At 42.7% G+C, this 27,866-nt stretch overlaps 1 protein-coding gene across 3 annotated transcripts in view; it reads right to left on the reverse strand.

Annotated features, from left to right (window-relative positions):
* The window catches only part of LOC137368949 (proteolipid protein DM beta), a 286,372-nt gene extending 259,283 nt beyond the window's left edge, over positions 1 to 27,089 (reverse strand). The window contains exons 1-2 of one of the 3 annotated variants that reach the window (XM_068029315.1): positions 26,998 to 27,089; positions 26,357 to 26,418 (exon numbers count right to left, since the gene is read on the reverse strand). In XM_068029315.1, coding sequence (XP_067885416.1) covers positions 26,357 to 26,393 — 37 coding nt within the window. In that variant the 5' untranslated portion in view covers positions 26,394 to 26,418; positions 26,998 to 27,089. Of the gene's footprint in view, positions 1 to 26,356; positions 26,821 to 26,871; positions 26,907 to 26,997 lie in introns of those variants that run through there. The other 2 variants (XM_068029316.1, XM_068029314.1) reach the window with 2 other exon arrangements.
* Between the last annotated feature and the right edge of the window lie 777 nt (positions 27,090 to 27,866).

Below are 27,866 nucleotides of genomic sequence, written 5' to 3' on the forward strand. Positions count from 1 at the left end.
ATAGCTGGGGGAAAGGAAATTATGATGCGATTAGGCAAGATTTAGGATGCGTAGGATGGGGAAGGAAACTGCAGGGGATGGGCACAAACGAAATGTGGAGCTTATTCAAGGAGCAGCTACTGCGTGTCCTTGATAAGTATGTACCTGTGAGGCAGGGAGGAAGTTGTCGAGCGAGGGAGCCGTGGTTTACTAAAGAGGTTGAAGCGCTTGTCAAGAGGAAGAAGAAGACTTATGTTAGGATGAGACGTGAAGGCTCAGTTAGGGCGCTTGAGAGTTATAAGCTAGCCAGGAAGGATCTAAAGGGAGAGCTAAGAAGAGCAAGGAGAGGACACGAGCAGTCATTGGCGGATAGGATCAAGGAAAACCCTAAGGCTTTCTATAGGTATATCAGGAATAAAATAATGACTAGAGTTAGATTAGGGCCAATCAAGGATAGTAGTGAGAAGTTGTGTGTGGAATCAGAGGAGATAGGGGAAGCGTTAAATGAATATTTTTTGTCAGTATTTACAGTAGAGAAAGAAAATGTTGTCAAGGAGAATACTGAGATTCAGACTACTAGGCTAGATGGGATTGAGGTTCACAAGGAGGAGGTGTTAGCAATTTTGGAAAGTGTGAAAATAGATAAGTCCCCTGGGCCAGATGGGATTTATCCTAGGATTCTCTGGGAAGCCAGGGAGGAGATTGCACAGCCTTTGTCCTTGATCTTTATGTCGTCATTGTCGACAGGAATAGTGCCGGAAGACTGGAGGATAGCAAATGTTGTCCCCTTGTTCAAGAAGGGGAATAGAGACAGCCCTGGTAATTATAGACCTGTGAGCCTTACTTCGGTTGTGGGTAAAATGTTGGAAAAGGTTATAAGAGACAGGATTTATAATCATCTTGAAAAGAATAAGTTCATTAGCGATAGTCAGCACGGTTTTGTGAAGGGTAGGTCGTGCCTCACAAACCTTATTGAGTTTTTCGAGAAGGTGACCAAACAGGTGGATGAGGGTAAAGCAGTGGATGTGGTGTATATGGATTTCAGTAAGGCGTTTGATAAGGTTCCCCACGGTAGGCTATTGCAGAAAATACAGAAGTATGGGGTTGAAGGTGATTTAGAGCTTTGGATCAGAAATTGGCTAGCTGAAAGAAGACAGAGGGTGGTGGTTGATGGCAAATGTTCATCCTGGAGTATAGTTACTAGTGGTGTACCGCAAGGATCTGTTTTGGGGCCACTGCTGTTTGTCATTTTTATAAATGACCTGGAAGAGGGTGTAGAAGGGTGGGTTAGTAAATTTGCGGATGACACGAAGGTCGGTGGAGTTGTGGATAGTGCCGAAGGATGTTGTAGGGTACAGAGGGACATAGATAGGCTGCAGAGCTGGGCTGAGAGATGGCAAATGGAGTTTAATGCGGAAAAGTGTGAGGTGCTTCACTTTGGAAGGAGTAACAGGAATGTAGAGTACTGGGCTAATGGGAAGATTCTTGGTAGTGTAGATAAACAGAGAGATCTTGGTGTCCAGGTACATAAATCCCTGAAAGTTGCTACCCAGGTTAAAAGGGCTGTTAAGAAGGCATATGGTGTGTTAGCTTTTATTAGTAGGGGGATCGAGTTTCGGAGCCACGAGGTCATGCTGCAGCTGTACAAAACTCTGGTGAGGCCGCACCTGGAGTATTGCGTGCAGTTCTGGTCAACGCATTATAGGAAGGATGTCGAAGCTTTGGAAAGGGTGCAGAGGAGATTTACTAGGATGTTGCCTGGTATGGAGGGAAGGTCTTACGAGGAAAGGCTGAGGGACTTGAGGTTGTTTTCGTTGGAGAGAAGGAGGAGGAGAGGTGACTTAATAGAGACATATAAGATAATCAGAGGGTTAGATAGGGTGGATAGTGAGAGTCTTTTTCCTCGGATGGTGATGGCAAACACGAGGGGACATAGCTTTAAGTTGAGGGGTGATAGATATAGGACAGATGTTAGAGGTAGTTTCTTTACTCAGAGAGTAGTAGGGGCGTGGAACGCCCTGCCTGCAACAGTAGTAGACTCGCCAACTTTAAGGGCATTTAAGTGGTCATTGGATAGACATATGGATGAAAATGGAATAGTGTAGGTCAGATGGTTTCACAGGTCGGCGCAACATCGAGGGCCGAAGGGCCTGTACTGCGCTGTAATGTTCTAATTCTAATTCTAATATACTCGAACGCCTCTGAGCCCAAATGTTCCACCTTGCCTCAAGATCTTCCTCCCAAATGGCCGTCCCAGGAAATAAGTAAATCTGGATATTACTGATCCAGATTCCTCTCATTGGCTCTTTCTCAAACCTACTCGTTAGGACAGGAAGCAGACAATAGCATGAAGTATTGAACATGTCTTAAGCCAATAAAAAACAACTTTCAAGCTTCAAGAGATTTAAATGGCAATCTTGCAACTGCCTGCCAGTTATTAACTGTCGCCCTGCAAAGAAAAATAGCCATGAATACAGAATGCAGCTGACTAATGTAACATTTACCTTACTGCAAATCTGGCCACTTATTTTGCCTTACTTCCATCCCTGCTCGTCTCTCACAGAGGAAAGAGTCTAACATGACAACATCTCATTGTCTTGTCCATTGACAGGGCTCTTTGGAAACTGTTAAATGCCAAATGGAGTGCGCGTTCAAATTGAATTTTACAATGGCTGAAGTAGGAGAGACACTTCTTCAGACAGCTAATATTGTAGTACTTGCGTACCATTTCACACAGTTGTCCAGAGAAGTACAGAGATTGAGAGTCTTAGTTTAAAAAAAGGGATAATAGTAAAATTGAGATACAAAATAGTCAGAGGTTTCCAGAAATATGTTTGTGAAACAATATTTATGATCTTTAAAATTTCTTCAGGACTATTTATCCATCTATCAAATTCTAAACAGTACCTAGTTTGTCATCTGATGATCTGTATTTAACTACGGCCCCTTTCCAAAATTCATTCTTTGGAGAGAGTACAGAACAGATTTATTAGAATGCTATCAGGGATGAGGGACTTCAGTTATGTGGAAAGACTAGAGAAGCTGTATTGTTCTTACAGCAGAGAAGGTTAAAGGGAGATTTAATAGAGATGTTTGAAATTTATAAGCTGTTTTGGTAGAGTAGATAGATAGAGCTGGTAGAAGGGTTGGTAACCAATGGACCCGAATGTGGTACCATTATTCAAGAAGGGTAGCAGGGATAAACCAGGTAATTACAGGCTGGTGAGTCTAACATCAGTGGCAGGGAAACTATTGGAAACAAATTCTGAGAGACAGGATTAATCTCCACTTGGAGAGGCAGGGATTAATCAGGGATAGTCAGCATGGCTTTGTCAGGGGGAAATTGTGTCTAACTAACTTGACTGAATTTTTCGAGGCGGTGACTAGATGTGTAGATGAGGGTAAAGCAGTTAATGTAGTCTACATGGATTTATGTAAGGCTTTTGGTAAGGTTTCGCATGGGAGATTGGTTAAGAAAGTAAGAGCCCAGGGGATGCATGGCAATTTGGCAAATTGGATCCAAAATTGGCTTAGTGGCAGAAGGTAGAGGGTGATGGTCGAGGGTTGTTTTTGTGATTGGAAGCATGTGACCAGTGGTGTACCACAGGGATCGGTGCTGGGGCCCTTGCTGTTTGTAGTGTACATTAATGATTTAGACGTGAATATAGGAGGTATGATCAGTAAGTTCGCAGATGACACGAAAATTGTTGGTGTCGTTAATAGCGACGAGGAAAGCCTTAGATTACAGGACGATATAGATGGACTGGTAAGATGGGCAGAGCAGTGGCAAATGGAATTTAATCCTGAGAAATGTGAGGTGACGCATTTTGGGAGGACCAACAAGGCAAGGGAATATGCAATGGATGGTAGGTCCCTCGGAAGTACAGAGGGTCAGCGGGACCTTGGTATACTTGTCCATAGATCACTGAAGGCAGCAGTACAGGTAGATAAGGTGGTTAGAAAGGCAAATGGGATACTTGCCTTTATTAGCTGAGGCATAGAATATAAGAGCAGGGAGGTTATGATGGAGCTGTATAAAACGCTAGTTAGGCCACAGCTGGAGTACTGTGTACAGTTCTGGGCACCGCACTATAGGAAGGATGTAAAAACAAGAATTGCCGGAAATACTGAGCAGGTCTGGCAGCATCTGTTGAGAGAGAAGCAGAGTTAACGTTTCAGGTCAGGAAGGATGTGATTGCAATGGAGAGGGTGCAGAGGAGATTCACCAGGAGGTTGCCTGGGCTGGAGCATTTCAGCTATGAAGAGAGACTGAAAAGGCTAGGGTTGTTTTCCTTAGAGCAGAGACGGCTGAGGGGGGACCTGATTGAGGTTTACAAAATTATGAGGGGCACTGATAGGTTCGATAGGAAGAAACTTTTTCCCTTAGCGGAGGTGTCAATAACCAGGGGGCCTAGATTTAAAGTAAGGGGCATGAGGTTTAGAGTGGATTTGAGGAAAAATGTTTTCACTCAGATAGTGGTTGGAATTTGGAACGCACTGCCTGAAGAGCTGGTAGAGGCAGGAACCCTCACAACATTTAAGAAGTATTTAGATGAGCACTTGAAATGCCATAGCATACAAAGCTATGGGCCAAGTGCCGGAAAATGGGATTAGAATAGTTAGGTGCTTGATGGCCGGCACAGACATGATGGGCTGAAAGGCCTGTTTCTGTGCTGTATAACTCTATGACTCTATTTAAGGTAATCAGGAAAAGCACCTGAGGTGAGATTAGGAGAATTATTTTTACACAGTGAGGTGTTATGATCAGAAATGCACTGCCTGAAAGAGTTGAGGAAGGAAATTCAGTAATAACTTTCAAAGGGGAATTTACAATTTTTGATAGCCTGTCTGAAATTAATCATTAGCAACATATCCAAACTGATCTAATATTTTGAAAAGGCTCTGTCCTTTTTGTCAGCTATCAATTGCTCAGGGTTGTAAAGGTTTTTAACTGTTGCACGTCCAAAAGGTTGCATTTCCTTACTGGAAATTTAGTTGCATAAATCTCGATTGTTCCAGATAACTGCTCAATAGACACAGAGGCTAATTGAACCTGGCAATGAATCATAAATAATAATTCGCATCTAATTTTTCCAATGATACCAGGCAATGCAAGAGTATACCTCATATGATTTGTGATCAGCAAGACCTGAAATTGAATTCACCCAGGTAATAATGGGATTTAAGGATAATCTTTTATAATAGCCGGCATGGAGGTTCCTGCTAAAAGGCTTCCAGATGTAATACATGGGTTACAATACTACTGCATGAGCAGAGTGTATTCAAATTATGCAGGATACAGTTCCACACTTGAAGAAATTATTCAATCCATCTTGACAGACAAGCAGCAGCCTTAAAAAAAGATAAACTGACAGTAGAGTTTCAATTTAAAGGAACATTGTAAAAAATAATTGGCAATCATCTTTCTCATCAGATTACAAATATATTTTCATGAATTGACACGCACATGATGATGTGGTTCTTCACTCTGCCCAAACAAAAACTATTTTGTGAAGATGTTTCCACTTTAAGAACAAGTGAAAAGCAATGCAAATTCACAGCGAAAGTGAGCATTGATTTATTTATTCCTGTGTGACATACAGTGTGTTTTCATTGACAGACAATGACACAATATCCAGTATAAGTGCAGCTCCAAACACTGCAAAGTCTGGCTTTAGTTCAAATCGTGTATTTTGATTTCAACAGTCTACCTGTCACCCAATGTTAGCAAAGAAATGCTTGCCAAAAACTGAAAATAATAGTCCGCCAGCTCTAACAGTATAACACAGGAGCATATTTCAAGGATGTAACACCTCCTTAGTCTCAGGTTGCATTGCTATTTCCTCATGTATCGCATTTGTTGTCTGCAACATATTTTAAACTCCTCAATAGATCACTCCCTTGTAAAACACTCCGGCCCATGTCAGCATCTTCAAATGTGATTCTATCATGTCATACTTTATGTTTCTGCTGTTCAAGCTTATTTGCAGGAGTTCTTCACTTGTCTGAGGTATCATAATATATTCAATGCTGTGAAGGAACTATACCTGAGGGAAGATCTCAGAATGTATTATATATAACAAGATTGTCAATGGATTCTTTCTACAAGCACTCATTGTTCAGGACAAAAAGCAGACTTGTATCCCCATTGACTTTTCTTTTAAACTCATGACGTTAACAAGTAATGAAGGATGGCCAGACACATACTGTGATGAACGCAAGTACAGTGACAGCATTATATCATGGTCACCAGAAATCACAAGGCCATTCTGGCACTTAGATGGAATTTAACTGTGATGCATATGTTCCAAGGGACACAGGCCAAAATGCTTTCTCTGGGTGCATGACAGGCCAGACTGATGTATATGATTTCGTCCTCTTCTGAGATTATTTCAATCCAAATCATTTAGCTTTGCCCCCAGACTGAGGAATCAGATATTCATTTCTTGCCCAAGGTGACTTGTCTTCAGTTGAAACAATGGAGAGGGGATAAATAAAATAAAACAAGACAAAAACAAATTCAAATAAAAACTGATAATGTGAGTGCCAAGGGTCTTGAGCTATATATCTAGAAATTCCGACGAAAACATTGACTTAAACAATGTGCAATGAAATTGCAACTAAACTATTAAAAATGTAGCTGAAGGGCTTTCAACGCAGGGTTGTGCATTTGTCACCTGAATAAGGGGTAACCGGCAGCTGAAAGTATGGTGGGGACCTTGTACACTCATTAACCTGTCTCAATCGACTATCAGGCAAATCTTTAAATAGGCGCTTGGTACACCTGCCGAAAACAAAAACATCAACAACTTGTATTTATATAGCACCTTTCACATAGTAAAACATCCTGAGGCTCTTCACAGGAGTCACATTGGAGATATGAGGGTAGATCACCAAAAGTTTGGTCAAAGAGGTAGTTTTTAATGGCCATCCTAAAGGAGGAAAGAGAGGTAGCGAGGTGGAGAGATTTAGGGAATTCCAGAGCTTAGGGCCCAGGCAGCTGAAGGCATGGCCACCAATGGTGGAGCAATGAAAATCGGGGATGCATAAGAGACCACAATTTGAAGAGACTGGATGCAGAAGGGACAGGAGACTATTTAGATATGCAAATTGGTGTCCTGTGGCTGTTGTAGGACCCCATTACAACTTTCAAGGAGAAATGTGTGGAATATGTTCTCAAAGGAACAATGAAAGTCTTCTCCCAAATGGTGGGAATTTTGGGTTTTTGAATTCTTTGGGGGTCGAGAGAAGCAGGAATACTCTGGCTCGTTCTTGGTCCTCCTGACATCTGCAATACCACCCACCCACCCCCCCACCCCACCCCCACCACCAGCCTCCTCAATAGGCTTTACCACCTGCGTGCAATAGGTAGTTGATTTTCCTGCCAACAAACTGCCATGACGATCGAACCTGCAGTGGTTTGGGCCATCCTGACTGCCATGTTGGGCATCGCCAATATCACGCCAATTCGCTATCCAACCTGACAATCTCTGCAGTAGTGTGGATATAATGGAAACTCAATACATGGAAAAGACAGCAAGAACAGCAATGGGCTTTAATCTACAGTGTGTGAAGGCAGAATCCATCAAGTATGATGGCTTTCCAATGTATGGAACACAGCCAGGGATGCTGAACAACCTCAATGGAATTGTATGCACATTCATATTATCAAAATCAATTCATATTTTTATAAAACCATCCACTCTTAATGAATAGAAATGGGCATTATCTACAGCTCCCATCGAGGGAGCAATCTTAGAGTTCCAGACACTGAATCTCCTGCTCATGTGGAGACATTTCCCATTCTTTCTATTTCTGCACATAATATATTGTCTGCATTCCCCGAGGAATTGTCCATGAAGGTAAGGAAGCTCCATTATAATGCAGAGCAGCAAGAATGTGAAGTCACAGAAATATATTTTCCAAAGAACTTGCAATTTGCAATACAATCATCTAAAAATCATGAAATGGTGCAGCAAAGAAAAAGGCCATTCAGGCCATCGTGCCTGAGCCAGCTCCTTGAAACAGCTATTCAATTCAATTAGTCCCAGTTTCCTGCTCTTTCCCTGTAGACCTGTAAGTTTTTCTCCTTCAAGTATTTATCTGATTCCCTTTTGAAAGTTGCTATTGAATCTGCTTGCATCACCCTTTCAGGCAGTGAATTCCAGTTCATAGCAATTCGCTGTGTAAACAAATTTCGCCTCATCATGCCTCTGATTCTTTGACCAAATACCTTAAATCTGTGTCCCCTGGTTACCAACCCATCTGCCACTGGAAACAGTTTTTCCTTATTTACTCTACCAAAACCCTTCATGATTTTGAACACCTCAACTAAAACTCCCATTGAACTTCTACACAGAACAATCACAGATTCTCAAGTCTCTCCAACTAACTGAAGCCCCGCATTCCTGGTACCATTCTGGTAAATCTCCTCCTAGGCATCCAATAACACGAAATTTGCAGGGAATTCCATTTCCAAAAAAAAAGAAGGATAAAGCACATGAACATATAACTACAGGCATCATTGTACAAATCACTCATTATTCAAAACAGACACAGATAAGCACACACATAATTTTCAACTTTATCACTTGGGTGTTAACCTGATCGCAATGGAATAAAGATCAAGCTGGTCCTCTAAGCAGTGAGTGATCAGTTTTGCCACATTACTCCTTTTGTGGAGAAGTTAAAGATTACTCAACCATGAGTGTTAAATCTTAGAAAATACAAAGGAAAAAAAAGAAAGATTTACATTTATAGACGGCTTTTTACGACCACAAGACATCTCAAAACACTTTACAGACAATGAAGCACTTTTGAATTGTAGTCACTGTTGCAATGTAGGAAAGATGGTAGCCAATTTGCACAGAGCAAGCTCCCACAAACAACAATGCGATACTGATCAGATATACTGTTTTGTGATATTAAGGGATAAATATTGGCCAGGACACCAAGGATAACTCCTCTACTCTTCTTCAAAATAGTGGATCGGATATTTTACATCCAACAAAGCAGGCAGAGTTTAACATCTCATCTAAACAACAGCACTCCCTCAGTACTGCACTGGAGTGTCAGCCTTGATTATTGTGCTCAAACCCTGGATTGGTATTTGAACCCAAAATGTTGCAATTTAGAGACAAGCGTGCTACCGGCTGACAAATGCAGCATTTATTGAACCTGGAAATGATTTTTAGTGACATTTGTAGCCGAGCAATTAATGAAATCAGTCATGAGGAAGAGTCTTACATAGAATTACATAGAATATACAGCACTGAAACAGGCCATTCAACTGGTCAATGCTGGCGTCTATTCCCTATTTTAGTCTCCTCATACTTCTCTTTATCTAACCCCATCAGCATAACCTTCTATTCCTTTTCCCTCACGCCTTATCAAGCTTTTCTTTAAACCCATAGGTCTTAGCCCTGAAATGCTGACTGACAGAATGAATTCTGTTTCTCCACAGATGCTCCCTGATCTGCTGTGTATTTTCAGCCTGTGCTGTTTTAGTTAACACTTAATGAGATTGTGTCCTATTCTTCTGTCCACTAAATTAATACAGGCATTAAGCCAATTTATTTTTAAATTAAAAACAGTACTCAGCACGTCAGACAGCATCCATGGGGATAGGAAGCGAGTTAACGTAACAGAATATTGACCTTTTACCAGAAACACCCATCATCTTAAAATGGACTGGCATCTCTGCTAAAATAGTGAACAAAGTATGAAGGGCTAGGACGTTGTCAAGTGCTGGTTCATTAACAAGAGCAACATTTAAAAACCCTGGTTTGAAAGAGGTCAACAGCAACTTGCACTTACATAGCACCTTCACAGAAGTGTAATTAGACGAAATTTGACACCAAATCACATCAGGAGCTATTAGGACAGGTTCTCAGTCACAGAGGTAGGTTGTAAGGAGCATCTTAAAAGAGGAAAGAGAGATAGAGAGGTGGAGAGGTGTAGGGAGGGAATTCCAGAGCTTAGGGCCTAGGCAGATGAAGGTATGGCTACCGAAGGTGGAGCAATTAAAATTGGGGATGTGCAAAATAACAGAATTTGAGCACAGATATCTCAGAGAGTTGAGGGGCTGGAGGAGGTTACAGAGATTGGAAGAGATGAGGCCATGAAGGTATCTGAAAGTATATAACTGAAGGGCTGATTTTGCATACGGTGAAACAGGTCACATTTTTGGGCGCATCTGCAGTGTGGCTCACCTGATTCTTCACCCAATCACTTTAATGATTGTAAAATCGGCTATGCAGTGTAGTGGGCATGCGGCCTTCCATGCCCAGTTGGGATCTGCACGTCTGGTATGAGGTTTTGCGGTGGGAGTTGCTACAAAAGTGCCTCTGTGTTCTGTTAAATATATTTTTTGAGGATTCATTTTTGAAAGCTTGAAGAAATGTTTAACTTTGGGGTTTTCAAAGGGGGTCATGTAAAGGACACTTGACTTAGAAAAACAGTCCCTGCAAATGTTTTTCAAAAGGGGCATTGAGGAAAACAAGACTTTCTGGGAAACCACCTGACTTCCAGCAACAACAACAAGCCTTTCCGGGAAACCACCTGATTTCCAGCTCAATAAACAACAGAGAAATTTGGACACCTGGAGAAGTTGTTTAAAAAGAAGTGACAGATCAAGATTGATGGAAGTCAAAAGGTTGACCTCCTGTTGTCGGTTTCACTTTTCAATTATTTTGAGTTGAAGTTGAACTGTATAAGAAGGGAGAGAACTTCCAAGAAGAGAAGAGAAATTCCAAAGAGAGAAGATAATTCCCAAGGAAGAAGAGAAGACCACATCCCAGCTCAGATTTCCAGCACCTCTCTAAAAGACTCTGAGAAGTCCGCTGTATCAACACATCTTGTCTCCTGTCTTTGAAGAAAAGCCTGCTAAATTAATTCTCAATGCTGCCTGAAAAGAACTGTTCTAAAAGATCCCAGTGACCCGTCTACGTGTACTCGGAGGCCAGACTGTGTGCTAGTTTTGGAACACAACACATCTCATCTACCGTTTCTTCAAGAAGGAGCAAGTATTCAGCCTAAGTGGGTTTTTTTGTCTGTAATAGAGCCTGAAAAACAAAATCTCTTTATTTTTCTGGTTAACAAGTGTATGTGTGAGTGTGAGGGGCTAAGGTAAAAAGGGAACTTGAATATTTTAGTCTGGGTATTTATGCTTTATTTCATTACTGGTTAAGACTTGTTTTATAATAAACGGATAATTTTATTGTTTATGAAAGAAATCTGGTTGGTGTGTTTTATTCTGGGATAAAAATAGAGACTATGATTGACCGTATCGGTAAGTGGGAAAAAAATTCAATAAGTTTAAAAGAGGCTGCGAGAGACCAGGGACAGAGCGAGACCACGCGGACCTGCAAGGAGACAGGCACCAGCGAGCAGGAGTCCCAGCAGTTTAAAAAGGCATACTCTCACAGACTCTCACAGGGACAGCGAGAGATTTCCATGACTGACGTAACAGTTCAGAAAGTGACACGTTGCAATGGGAGGCAGCTGATAGGTAAGTAGGAACAGGTGAGTATTTCTACCCTTTTTTACTAGTTTCAATAGCCGAAGTAAAAATAAAGGTTTATTTAAATTTAAATTGTAGTAGGTAGTGTTTGGAGTAGAATAAGGTCCCTAGCGTAATTAGTACGCTAAATTAAAGGGAGTAACTAAGGAGCTTAATCTAAGGCTATGTCATGGCAGGAGAGCTCAGCCCCGTGGCATGCTCTTCCTGTGCTATGTGGGAAATCAGGGACACTTCCAGTGTCCCTGGCGACAATGTGTGCAGGAAGTGGGTCCAGCTGCAGCTACTAGCTGACCGCATTGCACAGCTGGAGCTGCGGATGGACTCACTGTGGAGCACCCGTGATGCTCAGGACGTCGTGCATAGCACGTTTAGCGAGTTGGTCACACTGCAGGTAATGGCTGCAAAGGCAGAAAAGGGATGGGTGACCACCAGGAGGAGTAGTAGGCGCAGGCAGGTTGTGCAGGAGGCCCCTGTGACCATCCCTCACTCAAACAGATATAACGCTTGGGATACTGTTGGGGGGATGGCCTCCCGGGGAAAGCAGCAACAGCTAAGTTCATGGCACCACAGATGGCTCTGCTGCACAGGAGGGGATGAAAAAGAGTGGGAGAGCCATACTGATAGGGGATTCAATTGTAAGGGGAACAGACAGACGTTTCTGTGGCCGCAAACGAGACTCCAGGATGGCATGTTGCCTCCCTGGTGCTAGGGTCAAGGATGTCTTGGAACAGCTGCAGGACATTCTGAAGGGAGGGGGTGAACAGTCAGAGGTCATGGCACACATTGGTACCAATGACATAGGTAGAAGGAGGGATGAGGTCCTGCAACAAGAATTTAGGGAGCTAGGCAGCAGATTAATAAGCAGGACCTCAAAGGTTATAATCTCTGGATTACTCCCAGTGCCACGTGCTAGTGAGTATAGGAATAGGAGGATAGAGCAGATGAATGCGTGGCTGAGGAGGTGGTGCAGGAGAGAGGGCTTTAGTTTCCTAAATCACTGGGTCTGTTTCTGGCAAAGGTGGGACGTGTACAAGTTGGATGGATTGCACCTGAACTGGAACGGGAGCAACCAACATCCTGGCTGGAAGGTTTGCTAGTGCTGTTGGGGTGGGGGGGGAGGTTAAACTAATTTGGCAGGGGGGTGGGATACAGAGTGGATTTACAGTAGTGGGTGATGCACAGTCAAATTATAGAAGAGAAACAGAGTCAGTCTGGAAGGCAGAGCAAATATAGACCTGTTAAGGCACAAGTGAAAAATGCAAGGCTGGATTGCATCTATTTTAATGCAAGGAGGCTTACTAGTAAGGCAGATGAACTGAGGGCATTGATTAGCACATGGGATTATGATAGTATTGCTATCACAGAGACATGGTTGAGGGAGGGGCAGGACTGGCAGCTCAATATTCCAGGGTATAGAATCTTCAGGCATGAAAGGGGAGGAGGTAAAAGAGGAGGCGGCATTGCACTGTTGATCGAGGAGTCAATTACTGCAGGAAGGAGGGATGATATCTTAGAAGGTTCCTCAAATGAGGCCATATGGGTAGAACGTAAAAACAAAAAGGGGGCAATCACTTTACTAGAGGCCCCCAAACAGTCAGGGAGAGATAGAAGAGCAGATATATAGGGAAATCTCAGAGAGGTGTAAAAATAATAGGGTAATAATAGTAGGGGATTTCAACTTCCCCAATATCAACTGGGATAGTCTTAGTGCAAAAGGCTTAAAAGGGGCAGAATTCTTAAAATGCATAGAGGAGAGCTTTTTGTGCCAGTACATAGCACACATTGGGCGGCGCAGTGGTTAGCACCGCAACCTCACAGCTCCAGGACCCGGGTTCTGCCTGTGCAGAGTTTGAAAGTTCTCCCTGTGACCGCGTGGGTTTTCGCTGGGTGCTCCGGTTTCCTCCAAAGGCTTGCAGGTTGATAGGTAAATTGGCCATTGTAAATTGCCCCTAGTGTAGGTAGGTGGTAGGGAATATGGGATTACTGTAGGGTTAGTATAAATGGGTGGTTGTTGGTCGGCACAGACTCGGTGGGTCGAAGGGCCTGTTTCAGTGCTGCATCTCTAACTAAAAAAATAAATAAATAAAAGTCCGACAAGAGAAGGGGCAGTACGGGACCTAATCCTCGGGAATTAAGCCGGACAAGTGTTAGTAGTGTCAGTGGGGGAAAATTTCGGGGACAGTGACCATAACTCTGTACGATTTAAGGTAGTTATGGAAAAGGACAAAGATGGACCGGAAATAAAGGTACCGAATTGGGGGAAGGCCGATTTTAAGATGATAAAACAGGATGTGGCCAAAGTGGAATGGGAGCAGCTACTTGTAGGAAAGTCAACATCAGATCAGTGGGAGTCATTCAAAGAGAAAATAGTGAGAGTTCAGAGCCAACATGTACCCATTAAGGTGAAGGGTAGGACCAACAAGTCCAGGGAACCCTGGATGTCAAGGGATATAGAGGATTGGATCAAGAAACAAAAGGAGGCTTACGGCAGATTCAGAGTGCTGAAAACAGTGGAGGCCCTAGAGGAGTATAGAAAGTGTAGGGGGGTACTTAAAAAAGTAATTAGGAGAGTGAAGAGGGGACATGAAAAAACATTAACGGGCAAGATAAAGGAAAATCCTAAGGAGTTTTATAAGTATATTAGGGGCAACAGGATAACCAAGGAAAGAGTAGGGCCTATTAGGGACCAAAGTGGCAATCTGTGTGTGGAGCCGGAGGAGATAGGTGAAGTTTTAAAAAATTACTTTTCATCGGTGTTCACTATGAAGAAGGACGATGTAGGTGTAGAGATCAGGGAGGGAGATTGTGATATACCTGAACATATTAGCATTGAAAGGGAGGAAGTATTAGCTGTTTTCGCAGGCTTAAAAGTTGATAAATCCCCAGGTCCATATGAGATGTATCCCAGGCTGTTATGTGAGGCAAGGGAGGAGATTGCAGGAGCTCTGACACAAATTTTCAAATCCTCTCTGGTCACAGGAAAGGTACCAGAGGACTGGAGGACAGCGAATGTGGTACCATTATTTAAGAAGGGTAGCAGGGATAAACCAGGTAATTACAGGCTGGTGAGGTCTAACATCAGTGGTTGGGAAACTATTGGAAAAAATTCTGAGAGGCAGGATTAATCTCCACTTGGAGAGGCAGGGATTAACCAGGAATAGTTAGCATGGCTTTGTCAGGGGGAGATCGTGTCTGACTAACTTGATTGAATTTTTTGAGGCGGTGACTAGATGTGTAGATGAGGGTGAAGCAGTTGATGTAGTCTATATGGATTTCCGTAAGGCTTTTGATAAGGTTCCGCATGGGAGATTGGTCAAGAAGATAACAGCCCATGGGATCCAAGGCAATTTGGCAAATTGGATCAAAATTAGCTTAGTGGCAGGAGGCAGAGGGTAATGGTGGAGAGTTGTTGTTGTAAATGGAGGCCTATCACCAGTGGTGTACCACAGGGATCGGTGCTGGGACTCTTGCTGTTTGTAGTGTACATTAATGATTTAGATGTGAAAATAGGAGGTATGATCAGTAAGTTCGCAGATGACATGAAAATTGTTGGTGTCGTAAATAGAGACAAGGAAAGACTTAGATTACAGGACGATATAGATGGACTGGTAAGATGGGCGGAGCTATGGCAAATGGAATTCAATCCTGATAACTGTAAGGTGATGTATTTTGGGAGGACTAACAAGGCAAGGGAATATACAATGGATGGTAGGACCCTAGGAAGTACAGAGGGTCAGAGGGACCTTGGTGTACTTGTCCATAGATCATTGAAGGCAGCGGCACAGGTAGGTAAGGCGGTTAGGAAGGCATATGGGATACTTGCCTTTATTAGACGAGGCATAGAATGCAAGAGCAGCGAGGCTATGATGGAGCTGTGTAAAATGCTAGTTGGGCCACAGCTGGAGTACTGTGTACAGTTCTGGGCACCGCACTATAGGAAGGATGTGATTGCACTGGAGAGGGTGCAGAGGAGATTCACCAGGATGTTACCTGGGTTGGAGCATTTCAGCTACGAAGAGAAACTGAAAAGACTAGGGTTGTTTTCCTTAGAGCAGAGAAGGCTGAAGGGAGATACGATTGAGGTATACAAAATTATGAGGGGCATTGATAGGTTCGATAGGAAGAAACATTTTCCCTTAGCGGAGGGGTCAATAACCAGGGGGCCTAGATTTAAGGTAAGGTGCAGGAGGTTTAGAGTAGATTTGAGGAAAACTTTTTTCACCCAGAGGGTGGTTGGAATCTGGAATGCACTGCCTGAAGTGGTGGTAGAGGCAGGAACCCTCACAACATTTAAGTAGTATTTAGTTGAGCACTTGAAACGCCATAACATACAAGGCTACAGGCCAAGTGCTGGAAAATGGGATTAGAATAGATAGGTGCTTGATAGCCGGCACAGCCACGATAGGCCGAAGGGCCTGTTTCTGTGCTTTATAACTCAATCTAGTGTTACCCATGGAGAAGTGGAACTAGAATAAACAGTGCACTCCTCCTGCTCGCTCATAACAGAGTGTAGAACCAAAAGATTTACCATTGATATAATATTAATATTCAGGGTGGCAGATTGCTCAGGCTGAAAATCTATTCCGCTTAGCTTACTGCACCTTCATTGTCAGGACTAATCGACTAGGAAATTGTGAATTATGTAGAAATGCTCTTCAACTGCATTATTTTAATATCTAGTGCAACTAAATTCCATGGACATCTTTTTTTTTTAAAAAAAGAGTGCAAAGGAACAAGATTTCTTTTAAAATGAAGATTAGGATATAATGTACCTTATGTGTTAAAATTGTCCCTTTGGATGACCAGCGGGTCTTAATCTTGGGCTGTAGGCAACTGTCATGGTGAAGAAGAGCTTTGATCATGAAACAAATTCAGGTTGTCACCATAGCAACAGTGCACATCAAGTGTTGTGATGCCTCATCCTGCTGCTTTTTATGCATTGACTGGCATACGCTCTTTGAAACAAAGATTCCAAATGCTCAATAGCTCATACTGCCCAACAGATCAAAATGCTACGGTTTCAATGCAATCCCTTTTATCTGCAACAATGCAGCAGTGAGCCAGCTAGTTTTTAAAATCAAGCTATTAAATAGTTATTCAATTTGAATCGAGCTATTCCATATCTACAGCAGATCATCCATTTGGATTGTCAGCAAGCATACTGGAATTGTAGCCTGACGGTGAAATTTTAATTCCAAACATTTTAAACTGATTTACACAAGCAGCAGCAAGAGAATGGGCTGCATTAGCCAAGTAACATATAATAGTGTTGAAGACCAACTGCAGCCTCGAGGACCCTGGTGCAATGTAATTCTATTGTATTTATGAGTGATATGAGAGGAAGATGAGGGGTTTGGGACTAAATCAAACCATAACATCATTTAACAGTAAAAAGACACGTGAGTCACTATGTCATCAAGGGCAAGAGCTCAATGATGTCATTATTGTGTGATGCAACAATACGTGGCAGATTTGTCCAGCATCTTTAACACAGTAAACGTCCCAAGACACTTCACACAAGCGGTTATCAAACACAATTTGACACCGAGCCACATAAGGAGATATTAGGGTGGATGACCTAAAGCTTGGTCAAAGATGTAGGCTTTCATGAGTGCCTTAAAGGAGGAGAGAGAGGCAGAGAGTCTTAGGGAAGGAATTTTAGACGTCGGGCCTGGGCAGCTGAAGGCATGGCAGCCAGTGGTGGAGCAATGAAAGCTAGGGTGCTTAAGAGGATAGAATTAGTGCAGAGATCTTGGAGGGTTGTAGAGCTGGAGCAGGTTACAGAGATAGGGATGGGCAAAGCCACAGAGGGAATTGAAAACAAGGATGAGAATTTTAAAATCGGGGTGTGGCTGGACTGGGAGCCGATGTAGGTCAGTCACTGTAGGAGTGATGAGTGAATGGAGCTCAGTGCGAGTTAGGATACGCAGCAGAGGTTTGGAGGAGCTTAAGTTTTCAGACGGTGCAAGTTAGATGACGGCCAGGAGAGCACTGGAATACTCGAGTCTAGAGGTAAGAAATGCATGGATAAGGGTTTCAGCAGCAGATCAGCAACAACATCAATATAATCTGTGGCACCAGTGTGATTATTTTCCATTAGCTTGAAAGGAGGATCGGATGGGTTATGTGACATTCATCTATCTGATACGGTGAGTCTGACCCAACCTTTAAAGTTGAAAGTTCTGCCCCATGGATTAGAATTCATGTTGATATGAAGCAAGAATGACATCACAGAAATAGCTATGATCTTTCCTTTTATAGAGTCATAGAGTTATACAGCAGCGAAACAGGCCCTTCGGCCCATTGTGTCTGTGCCGGCCATTAAGCACCTAACTATTCTAATCCCATTTCCAGCATTTAGCCTTGTATGCTATGGCATTTCAAGTGCTCATCTAAATACTTCTTAAATGTTGTGAGGATTCCTGCCTCTACCACCTCTTCAGGCAGTGCGTTCCAGATTCCAACCACCATCTGAGTGAAAATAATTTTCCTCAAATCCCCTTAAACGTCCTGCCCCTTAATTTAAATCTATGCCCCCTGGGTATTGACACCTGCACTAAGGTAAACGTTTCTTCCTATCTGAACTATCAATGCCCCTCATAATTTTGTATACCTCAATCATGTCACCCTTCAGCCTTCTCTGCTCTAAGGAAACAACCCTAGTCTCTCTTCAGAGCTGAAAATGCTCCAGCCCAAGCAACATCCTGGTGAATCTCCTCTGCACCCTCTCCAGGGCAATCACATCCTTCCTGACCTGAAACGTTAACTCTGCTTTTCTCTCCACAGATGCTGCCAGACCTGCTCAGTATTTCCAGCAAATCTTGTTTTTACATCCTTCCTATAGTGTGGTGACCAGAACTGTACACAGTACTCCAGCTGTGGCCTAACTAGCGTTTTATACACTTCCATCATAACCTCCCTGCTCTTATATTCTATGCTTCAGCTAATAAAGGCAAGTATCCCATATGCCTTCCTAACTACCTTATTTACCTATGCTGCTGCCTTCAGTGATCTATGGACAAGTAAACCAAGGCCCCATTGTACTTCTTAGGGTCCTACCATCCATTGTATATTCCCTTGCCTTGTTAGTCCTCCCAAAATGCATCACCTCACACCTCTCAGGATTAAATTCCATTTGCTACTGCTCTGCCCATCTTACCAGCCCATCTATATCGTCCTGTAATCTAAGGCTTTCCTCCTCACTATTTACAACACCACCAATTTTTAAGTCATCTGCGAACTTACTGATCAAACCTCCTATATTCATGTCCAAATCATTAATGTTTACTACAAACAGCAAGCGTCCCAGCACCGATCCCTGTGGTACACCACTGGTCACAAGCTTCCACTTGGAAAAACAACCGTCGACCATCACCCTCTGCCCCTGAGCCAATTTTGGATCCACTTTGCCAAATTGCCCTGGATCCCATGGAGTCTTACCTTCTTAACCAATCTCCAATGCGGGACCTTATCAAAAGCCCTACCGATGTCCATGTAGACTACATCAACTGCTTTACCCTCATCTACACATCTAGTCACTGGCTCAAAAAATGCAATCAAGTTAGTTAGACACGATCTCCACCTGACAAAGCCATGCTGACAATCCCTGCCTCTCCAAGTGGTGATTAATCCTGTCCCTCAGATTTTTTTCCAATAGTTTCCCTACCACTGATGTTAGACTCACCGGCCTGTAATTACCTGGTTTATCCCTGATACCCTTCTTGAATAATGGTACCACATTCGCTGTCCTCCAATCCTCTGGTACCTCTCCTGTGGCCAGACAGGAATTGAAAATTTGTGTTCGAGCCCCTGCTATCTCCTCCCTTGCCTCACATAACAGCCTTTTCAGCCTGCGGATACAGTTTGAAATCTGGGTGCTGGTTATTTTATATGTTTGAAGAGATTTCAGCTTATGACAGTTGACCTCATACACAATTGCCTGCAATTTAGCAGTGAAATGGCCTGTGAAACACAATATGGTCTTTGAACATATGTAAGAGCTAATTGATGCAACAATATCATTGCACCTGTGGCAGCAAGATAATTATTGTCACCAATCTTTAATTGAATACTTTATAAATTTCTAGAAAGCCACCATGCAGAGTCTGTCCGTCACAGAAAACCATCCTACCAGCCAATGTGGTGACAATGCAGTTGGATTTTCACAGCAACACAGAAACAGGCCATTCAGCCTAACTGGTCTGTGTTGATGTTTAAGCTCCATACGAACCTCCTCTCACCATATCACTCTATCAACATATCCTTCTATTTCTTTCTCCTTTATATAGTTATCTCGCTTTCCCTTAAAGGTATCTATGACATTTATTTATTTTTTTATGATTCTAACAACTAAGCCCATCAAAAAATGAACTTTAATTTGGCAAAACAGTCCCTTTAAGCACCAATCCTGGAACACAAGTGGGTTGGAAACTTCTGGTTCCAAGCACTGTCAGTAATCCCCTCCCCTTCCCTCCACAAATAGTTTAGCAATCTTACCATTCCATATCTATAGCAATTAATGCAACAGAATGCGAGGGCTGGATTTTATACAGCCAGCAGGGTTTCCGAGGCCAGGCCAGAAAGGCGAGGGGAACCCTGCCTCAGTCATTTAGGGGACCCCAGGCTGCATTTCACAATGCTCATGTAGTTAACTGCCTGGTACCGGGTCCCCGCCCCTTATAAGGACAGGGATCCGCCTCCAAGAGCTGCTGGGTAATCAGAGGGTTGGCAGCTCAGCAGTGCCACTGGGAGTGGTGGCCACCGCTGGTACTGCAGGACCAGAAGCCGTGCTGGAGCCCCAGAGTGCAGGTTAAGTGGTGGGGGGCCTCTCTGAGGCCAATTAGGCAGGTCCGGGAGAGGGGTGTGGGAGAGTGGTGGGTTTTGAGGACAGAGGGCGTGTTGGATCAGGGGGCTGCCAGGGGCCTTCCATGGGCCCAGATTTCCCAAGCAGGAGTGCCCTCACCCCAGCCCACAGGGAGGCCACCTGGTTTTACTGGGTGGCCGTCCCACATGGCAGGGTTCCCAGCACTGCTGGATGAATGTCAGCGGCGCTGTGATGAGGCCCTTAATTGGCCACTTACAGGCCTCAATTGGACTCTGGGTGAGAGGGACGTCCTCATCCCCCCATCCTTGATTTAATCAGAGGGGGGAGTTGGGAATGGGATGGGCACTCCACCCACCCTCCCCCCCCCTTGGTTTCCATCCTGAATCAACAGTGCCCCCCACCTTCCAACCCACTTCTGAGGGGGGAATTAAATTCCACCCCTAAACTCAGACATCAGTAAACAAGCAGTGACTGTGTAGAAATCTAGATAGACATTGAACTATATTTACACTTTCAAAGCCAAACAACCATGATTAATAAATCCAAGGACTGGATTTTCCTCTGCTTTACCAGCTAAATGGGAAGAAAAATCAGGTAGGGAGGCATACCACCCAATCCACAATCTGATTGTCTATCCTTTTTCTAAGCAGGGAAGGCCGCAAACTGCCCCGTCACCTCCCTGCTGGATGTGAACAGAGGCAGGAAGGCAGGGCCTGGCAACCTAACTGATCTCCTTGCCTTCAGCTACTGGTACTACGGAGAGGAATGTTGGATGATCCTAGGCAAGGAGCAAGAGGTTTGCTGATACCCTTGTTTGCAGGAAAATTGTCCAGTATTGGTCATCTGTAGGCCCTAAAAAAATTATCTTTTTTAGGCCTTAGCTTAATCCAAGGTTTTAAAAACAACAGGGTCTTTAAATCTTTGGGGCTTCAATGCCACCTAGGAGTGGCCTTTCCTATAGAATCATAGAAAGTTTAAGGCACAGAAAGAGGCCACTTGGCCCATCATGTCTATGCTGGCCGAAAAACGATTCACCTATTTTAATCCCACCTTCCAGCATTTGATCCATAGCCCTGCAGATTACGGCACTTGAGGTGCATATCCAGACTCCTTCTGAACGACTTGAGGGTTTCTGCCTCAACTACCCTTTGAGGCAGTGAGTTCCAGACCCCACCACCCTCTGCGTGAAAACGTTTTTCCTCATCTCCCCTCTAATTCTTCTACCAATCACTTTAAATCTATGCCTCCTAGTCACTGACTTCTCTGCTAAGGTGAATCGATCTTTCACCGCCACTCTATCCAAGCCCCTCAAAATGTTGTACGTTTCAATCAGATCTCCCCTCAGCCTTCTCTGTTCCTAGGAGAACAACCCCAGCCTATCCAATCTTTCCTCATAGTTTCATTTTTCCAGTCCCGGCAACATTCTCATAAATCTCCTCTGTACCCTCTCTCGTGCAATTACATCCTTTCTGTAATGAGGTGACCAGAACGACACACAGTACTCAGGTTATGGCCTAACCAATGAGTTATACAGTTGCAGCATAATATTCTGCTCTTATACTCTATACCTGGGCTAATAAAGGAAAGGATTCCATATGCCTTCTTAACCACATTATCCACATGTCGTCTGTGGACATTCACTCCAAGGTTCCTCACTTCCTCTACACTTCTCAGTATTTTCCCATTAATCGTATCAATTTATAGCACAATACAATTCTGTACACTCCTTCTAAAGCATAACCTTGAATTGTATAGCATTGTAAACCCTGCTATAACGCATTCCTGCTATAGCACAGTATATGATTGTACACCTAAGCTATAGTATAGAACAGTACTGAATATGTCTGCTGTAGCACGGTGTGATACTGTACACAGAACAGTGATGTTTATTTCCCCTTTGAAATTAAAAATATATTAGCCCTGGTCAAGTATAAGACTTTCACTGGTCCACAAATATTATCAAAGCCATTTTATAAGCTCTACAATAAACTGGGTGTCAACTGAACAATTATTTGTTACAAGAGCACAATGGGATAGTTATAAAAGTCACATTTCATAGTGATCCTCCATTTCTGTGTTTCCGAAAATCCACAGTTTAGCAACTCTCCTTATTTATCATAGGCCATTCAAGAATCCTATCCATTTATCATGATTAAAATATTCCATGTGGAACTTGTCCCCAGCTGAAATATGATCTGATCTTTTTAATGTTCTGACTTGAGCTTTTGCATATTCTGCTGTTATTTCCATTCCCTCGACTCACTTATTTTTGTATTTTGCCAGAAAATGTCACAGGGGTTTCCTGCAATCTTCTGCCATCAGCTCATAAATTTTTGGGGCACTTCCATATTTGGGCAGTCAAAATAAATTAATTAAATCTTAAACAGGGCTATTTTGTTTACTGTGTGCTCGCTTCTGGTCTGCCAACTCCTGGATTTAAAAATTCTCATCCTTGATTTCAAATCCCTCCATGGCCTTGCCCCTCCCTATCTCTGTAACCTCCTCTGAGAGCTCTGGATTCCTCCAATTCTGGCCTCTTGTAATACCCGCAATTTTCATTGCTCCATCTTTGGCGGCCATGCTTTCAGCAGTCGAGGCCCTAGCTCTGGAGTTTCCTCCCAAACCTCTCCACTTCTCTACCTCTCTTTCCTCCTTTAAGACACTTTGTAAAACCTATCTCTCTGACCAAGCATTTGGTCGCCTGTTGTAATATCTCCTTACAAGTCTTTGGCCGGAATTTAACGTTGGGCGGGAGGCCGCGCCCACTGGGCCTGGAGAGCCATGCTGGGATTTTTCACCCCCCCATGCCCTTAATTGGCCTTGGGTAGAACTTGCACCTCCGTGAGGCAGAAAATCCCGCCTCATGAAGCTGCCGGCCAAACAGCGATGTGGGTAAAATACCAGCGGCGGCAGGAGGAGGCCCTTAAGTGGCAGTTAATTGGCCACTTAAGGGCCTTGATAGGCCTGGGACAGGCAGGCCGTTTCCCACTGCCGCCACCCCGCATAAAATTGCAGCAGAAGCAGGAAGGTGTCGGGAATGGCACCATGCACCCACCCCCACCTCCCACTCAATGTTTTGCCCGCCTCCTGCCACCAGCCCGCTCGTTGGGGTGCAGTAAAATTCCAGCCTTGGTGTCAAATTTTGCTTACACCAGTCTGTCAATTGCATTGGGGCGGTTTTACTACAGTTAAAGGATTATATAAATGCAAGTTGCTGTCGCTCATGGAGATTTTTTGTTTTCATCTATTATCCCATATTGAATTTTTTTTTTTCTCTTCTTTCAGGGCTCAGAACAGATTAATTCCCAGCCAACAGCAACAGCAGGTTACCCGTGCCCAGATTTGTGGCAGTTGTGTACAACCGGCATAGGAAATATGGCAAAGCATCAGATTTTCACTTCCTCTCTGTTGGCAACTGCCTGGCCTCTGCTTGACACCTTCTCCTCACGACACAGGGCTCTGTGAAGACACTTTTTATTTAGGGAATTCTGAGTGTGAACTCATGCTTTACCATATCATGGCACAGTGGCTTATGCGCTCCTGTTCGGTTCTAGTTTTTTTATGCTATGATACAGAGAATTTTGTAATGCCACACAAATTACTGTTATAATGACAGAAAATATGAACGCAGAATATTACTCTCGTGTACTGTACTGAAACCTTGAATATTCACCATAATTGAGCCAATGCACATCCCAGTGCTTAATGGAAGTTGGTGGATAACAACAAAAAGGAATCAATGGGATTGAAATCCCACAGGGGGCGAAATCACTTCGGACATTTACCGTAACTATGGTTGTGTTGGATTCTGCCATTTTCAGGAGTGGCCTTAGTTAGACATGGAACTTCGGTTCACCGCTTGCAAGGGTAATGACAGCAAGCGCAGAGGCAAGGGGAGATCATACCTGAATTCACCATTTGTGTACCGTCCAAAATGAAAGCTTAATTTTCATCTTAAGATTTGGTGAAAATTAGTTGCTGTTTTAAGGAAAAAACACAATAAATTCAGTAGCCTAAGATTTATAGAACATTTAAACCAGTTTCTGGGATTGCATAGATGAGACTATAATATCTAAGTCCACCACACATTTGACCAGCTGGTGTAATGGACTTAATGCATAGAGATCTAATTACTGCATTAACGTATCATAGGTCTGGAACAGCCCTATAATGCAAATGGCTGTTCTGTCTACATTCCCATGATTCAGTCACTCAGGTTAATTGATAATGGAAATTAATTGTTCGACTCCTAAAGCTTGGTTCCTTACTGATTTTTAAAAAATGACTGCTGATTGGCAGCTTTGAACCCTATTCTCCTCCATAGGACACAACCTAAAGATGGTGGTTTAAAACTCTTTGTGTGAGACCCCCTTATTCATGACAGCTGCTGATAAATCTCAGGTTTGAGATTTCCAGTTTTGTGACCACCACCCCAACACCCGCCCCCGCCCCCCCCGGCCGCCCCCCACAACATGTCCAAATTCCACTCATCATTAACTTTAGTTCTGATAATGTTGTTTCTTTCCTCCTAACTAATTTAAAAGAAAGTATAATGTAAACACCCTTCGACAAGTACAGAATGGGGACATTTTTCTCTGTTAAATCCCACAATGTGCCAGATGAACTCATTTGAGGCACATATGTTGAGGTGAAAACTGCTTTTATAAAATTTACTGTTGATAAAGAACAGCAACATAAGTCAAGATAATGAATGCATTTCCATCAAGCCTATTTTTTCTCATGGGTCTCTTCTAATGCGTGAGCTTGGCAGTTTCTGACAAGACGTGGACAAATGATTGATCAGAAGATGCAATTGGATAATAAAAATCACCATCACATGAAGTAAAACATATATATTTTAAATAAAGCAACCGTAACATTTATATCATCCAATAAGGTTAGGTCTCATGCCATGACTCAAAATGGCAGCTATGCTGAGGTTAGAAGCATTTGTTACTACCATTCTGCTACCTCTTGCAATTCACCACATCTTATGCATTATACAAGGCCTTACAATGTACACAGGACAGAGTACAGCCAGGTCCTACGCCCCCAAGGCAAATAAGCAATTAGGAAGACAGAAGCTTGATGCCAAATTTAGACTAAAGACATCAGATCCAGTGCATGGAGCAAGAGAAAAAAAACAGCCAGACCGCTAATTGATGGCCAGCATTCAACAGTATAAAGGGACTGGTGACGGTGCCCAGTATAAAGCTCATGTGCATATTGTTCACTAAACAACAAGCATTCAATTGCCAAATACTCCTGTTTTATTTTAAGAGCCTCAGCATTTTCACAACATGTTTTCTTTTTCCTAAACAAATCAGATCTTCAAACTGAAGACACATATGTCTGTACAGAAAAAATATGATCACTGGAGGAAAAAAACGAGATATGGAAAAGGTGATACAGAGATTTAGGGATAACTTTTTTTTAAAGGATAAATTAAAATATTGTATAAAAATATTAAATTATTATATATATAATGACTCACTTTGTAGATTCACTCTACATAAGTAACTTGTTTTCTTTGGAATTTAGACACTCATGACCTGCTCAGACAGGGTAAGGAAGTGTGAAGAGAGCTAACAAAGACAATTCTCATGGACAGTCCAAGATCCACCCAGCATAAATATTTCAAACAATTCTGTATCATTTTAAACTCAGAATTCCTGCAGCCATAAATCTGCATAAAGCGATGCAAACACACACACATATACATATATACAACATACATGCACACATGTACACATGTACACACATATATGTACACACATACATGCATACATATATAGATATGCTGACATAGACACACATACACACAGATATATATCCACATACATACACATTCATATGTATACCCAGTAATTCACAGAGGTAAAGCAGCTTTTGAAAGAAACAGAGAATAGACCAAATCACAGCATCGAACTAATACCAGGTATTTACTTACACATTTACCATGCAACCTTAGCCAAGTAAGATCAACAAGAAAAAAAAATCATGCCTTTTAATGTATTTTCTTTAAGCAGTACCTTTCTGTGTTTGTCCCTCTTCCATATTTTCTTCCATTGCTGTTTGCTGTCAGTCCAAGATGCTGCACAGAATTAAACAAAAGCCTCAATTAGGAGCTTAGGAAGAGAAATTTTTTTTCCCTCTGGATCTTCCTTGTAGCTGTGGCTTAGGCAATTCAGAGCTTGGCTCCTACTCTCTCACTCCCCTCTTTTGCCTCAAGATTGCTTGTCAAGTGTAATTTCATTCAAATTACTCTTCCGTGAAGATTATCAATTTTTCTCCTGAATACTGCCCATTGTGTACCACTGTAAGCATGTATTGAAATGACTAGTCTGCTGCATTCAGGCACAACTTTGAATTGTGCTTTCTTCTGTGACACAAATGTTTCCTTCGGAATGATTTACTCCTGCAAACAGAATGATTTCAACAAATTGTGTTTTGTGCAGAATTTTGGTGACTTAGACGACGAGGAGGCTTTTTAGCACAGAGCATTTCTGGAAGGGGTGTGCAATTAACATGAGAAAAGACCACCAACCCATCTCCCCCTCTTCCCACAGTGGGAAAGCCCGATTGCCTGTGGGCTTTTGTGCTGATCATTCTTACCCAGAGAAATGCAGGGTGTGTGTTTATGCCTTTTTTTTTCTAAAAAAGGAACACAAACCTTGCAGAGAAAAAAAATAAGCCTTTATCTTGATCTGTTTGCAATTGGATATCCGCTGCTAGTGTCTAGTAATCTGGATCTCCATTGACAAGTTTATAAACCTCTCTAACTTGAATATTATCGGTCTGTCAACACCATCACCGCATTTAAATAACTATTGCCTATTGCCAGTCAGGTCAGGGGGTAACCCCTTGTGTGTGCAGCATTTGTTAAATGCACAGAAGCGGCACTTCCCCGCTGATTAGGGTGTTATAACGATACATTTTAACACCATAAAATGGGTACACAGTTTAGATTGCACTTCTATTAAATAGCCACTTGAACATGGACAGAATTTTACCCCACAACACCAAATGAATTCTGCCAGACTTCTGCGGGTTGCTTTGGAAATATATTATGCAAATTTCACCACAGGGTGCCTAATCATTCGGGGAGCATTCTGCAGTATGCTTTTGAATGCAAATGACATGGTACAATCTGGAAATAGATTAGCAATTTTACACTAATGCCTGTGGAATAAAATCAGACTTTGGGTCGAGAGTTCATTTTGTTTTTTCTATAATGAAGTCAACATTGCAGAGGTGTGTGTTTCAAACATTGCTCACATAGATCTGTAATACAAAGTTAAAAAGAGCACACACACAAAGTGTGGGCACTTCGAAAAACGTTTATTTTTAATGGTTAAGGACAGCTGCAAATAACATTTCAAATGTTCCCACGTTGGGGTCCCTTTAAAAATATTCAATCCTTATCAGGATTCATGCCTCCCTTGACTGTGCTTTCAAACACTAGTATCGGCTATGCAAATGAAAGCTGTGCAATCGCTGCAGGAACATTTTTTTTATTCGTGTGCAACAACAGAACTTGAA

This window comes from Heterodontus francisci, chromosome 4, assembly GCF_036365525.1.
Source record: "Heterodontus francisci isolate sHetFra1 chromosome 4, sHetFra1.hap1, whole genome shotgun sequence".
NCBI lineage: Eukaryota > Metazoa > Chordata > Chondrichthyes > Heterodontiformes > Heterodontidae > Heterodontus > Heterodontus francisci.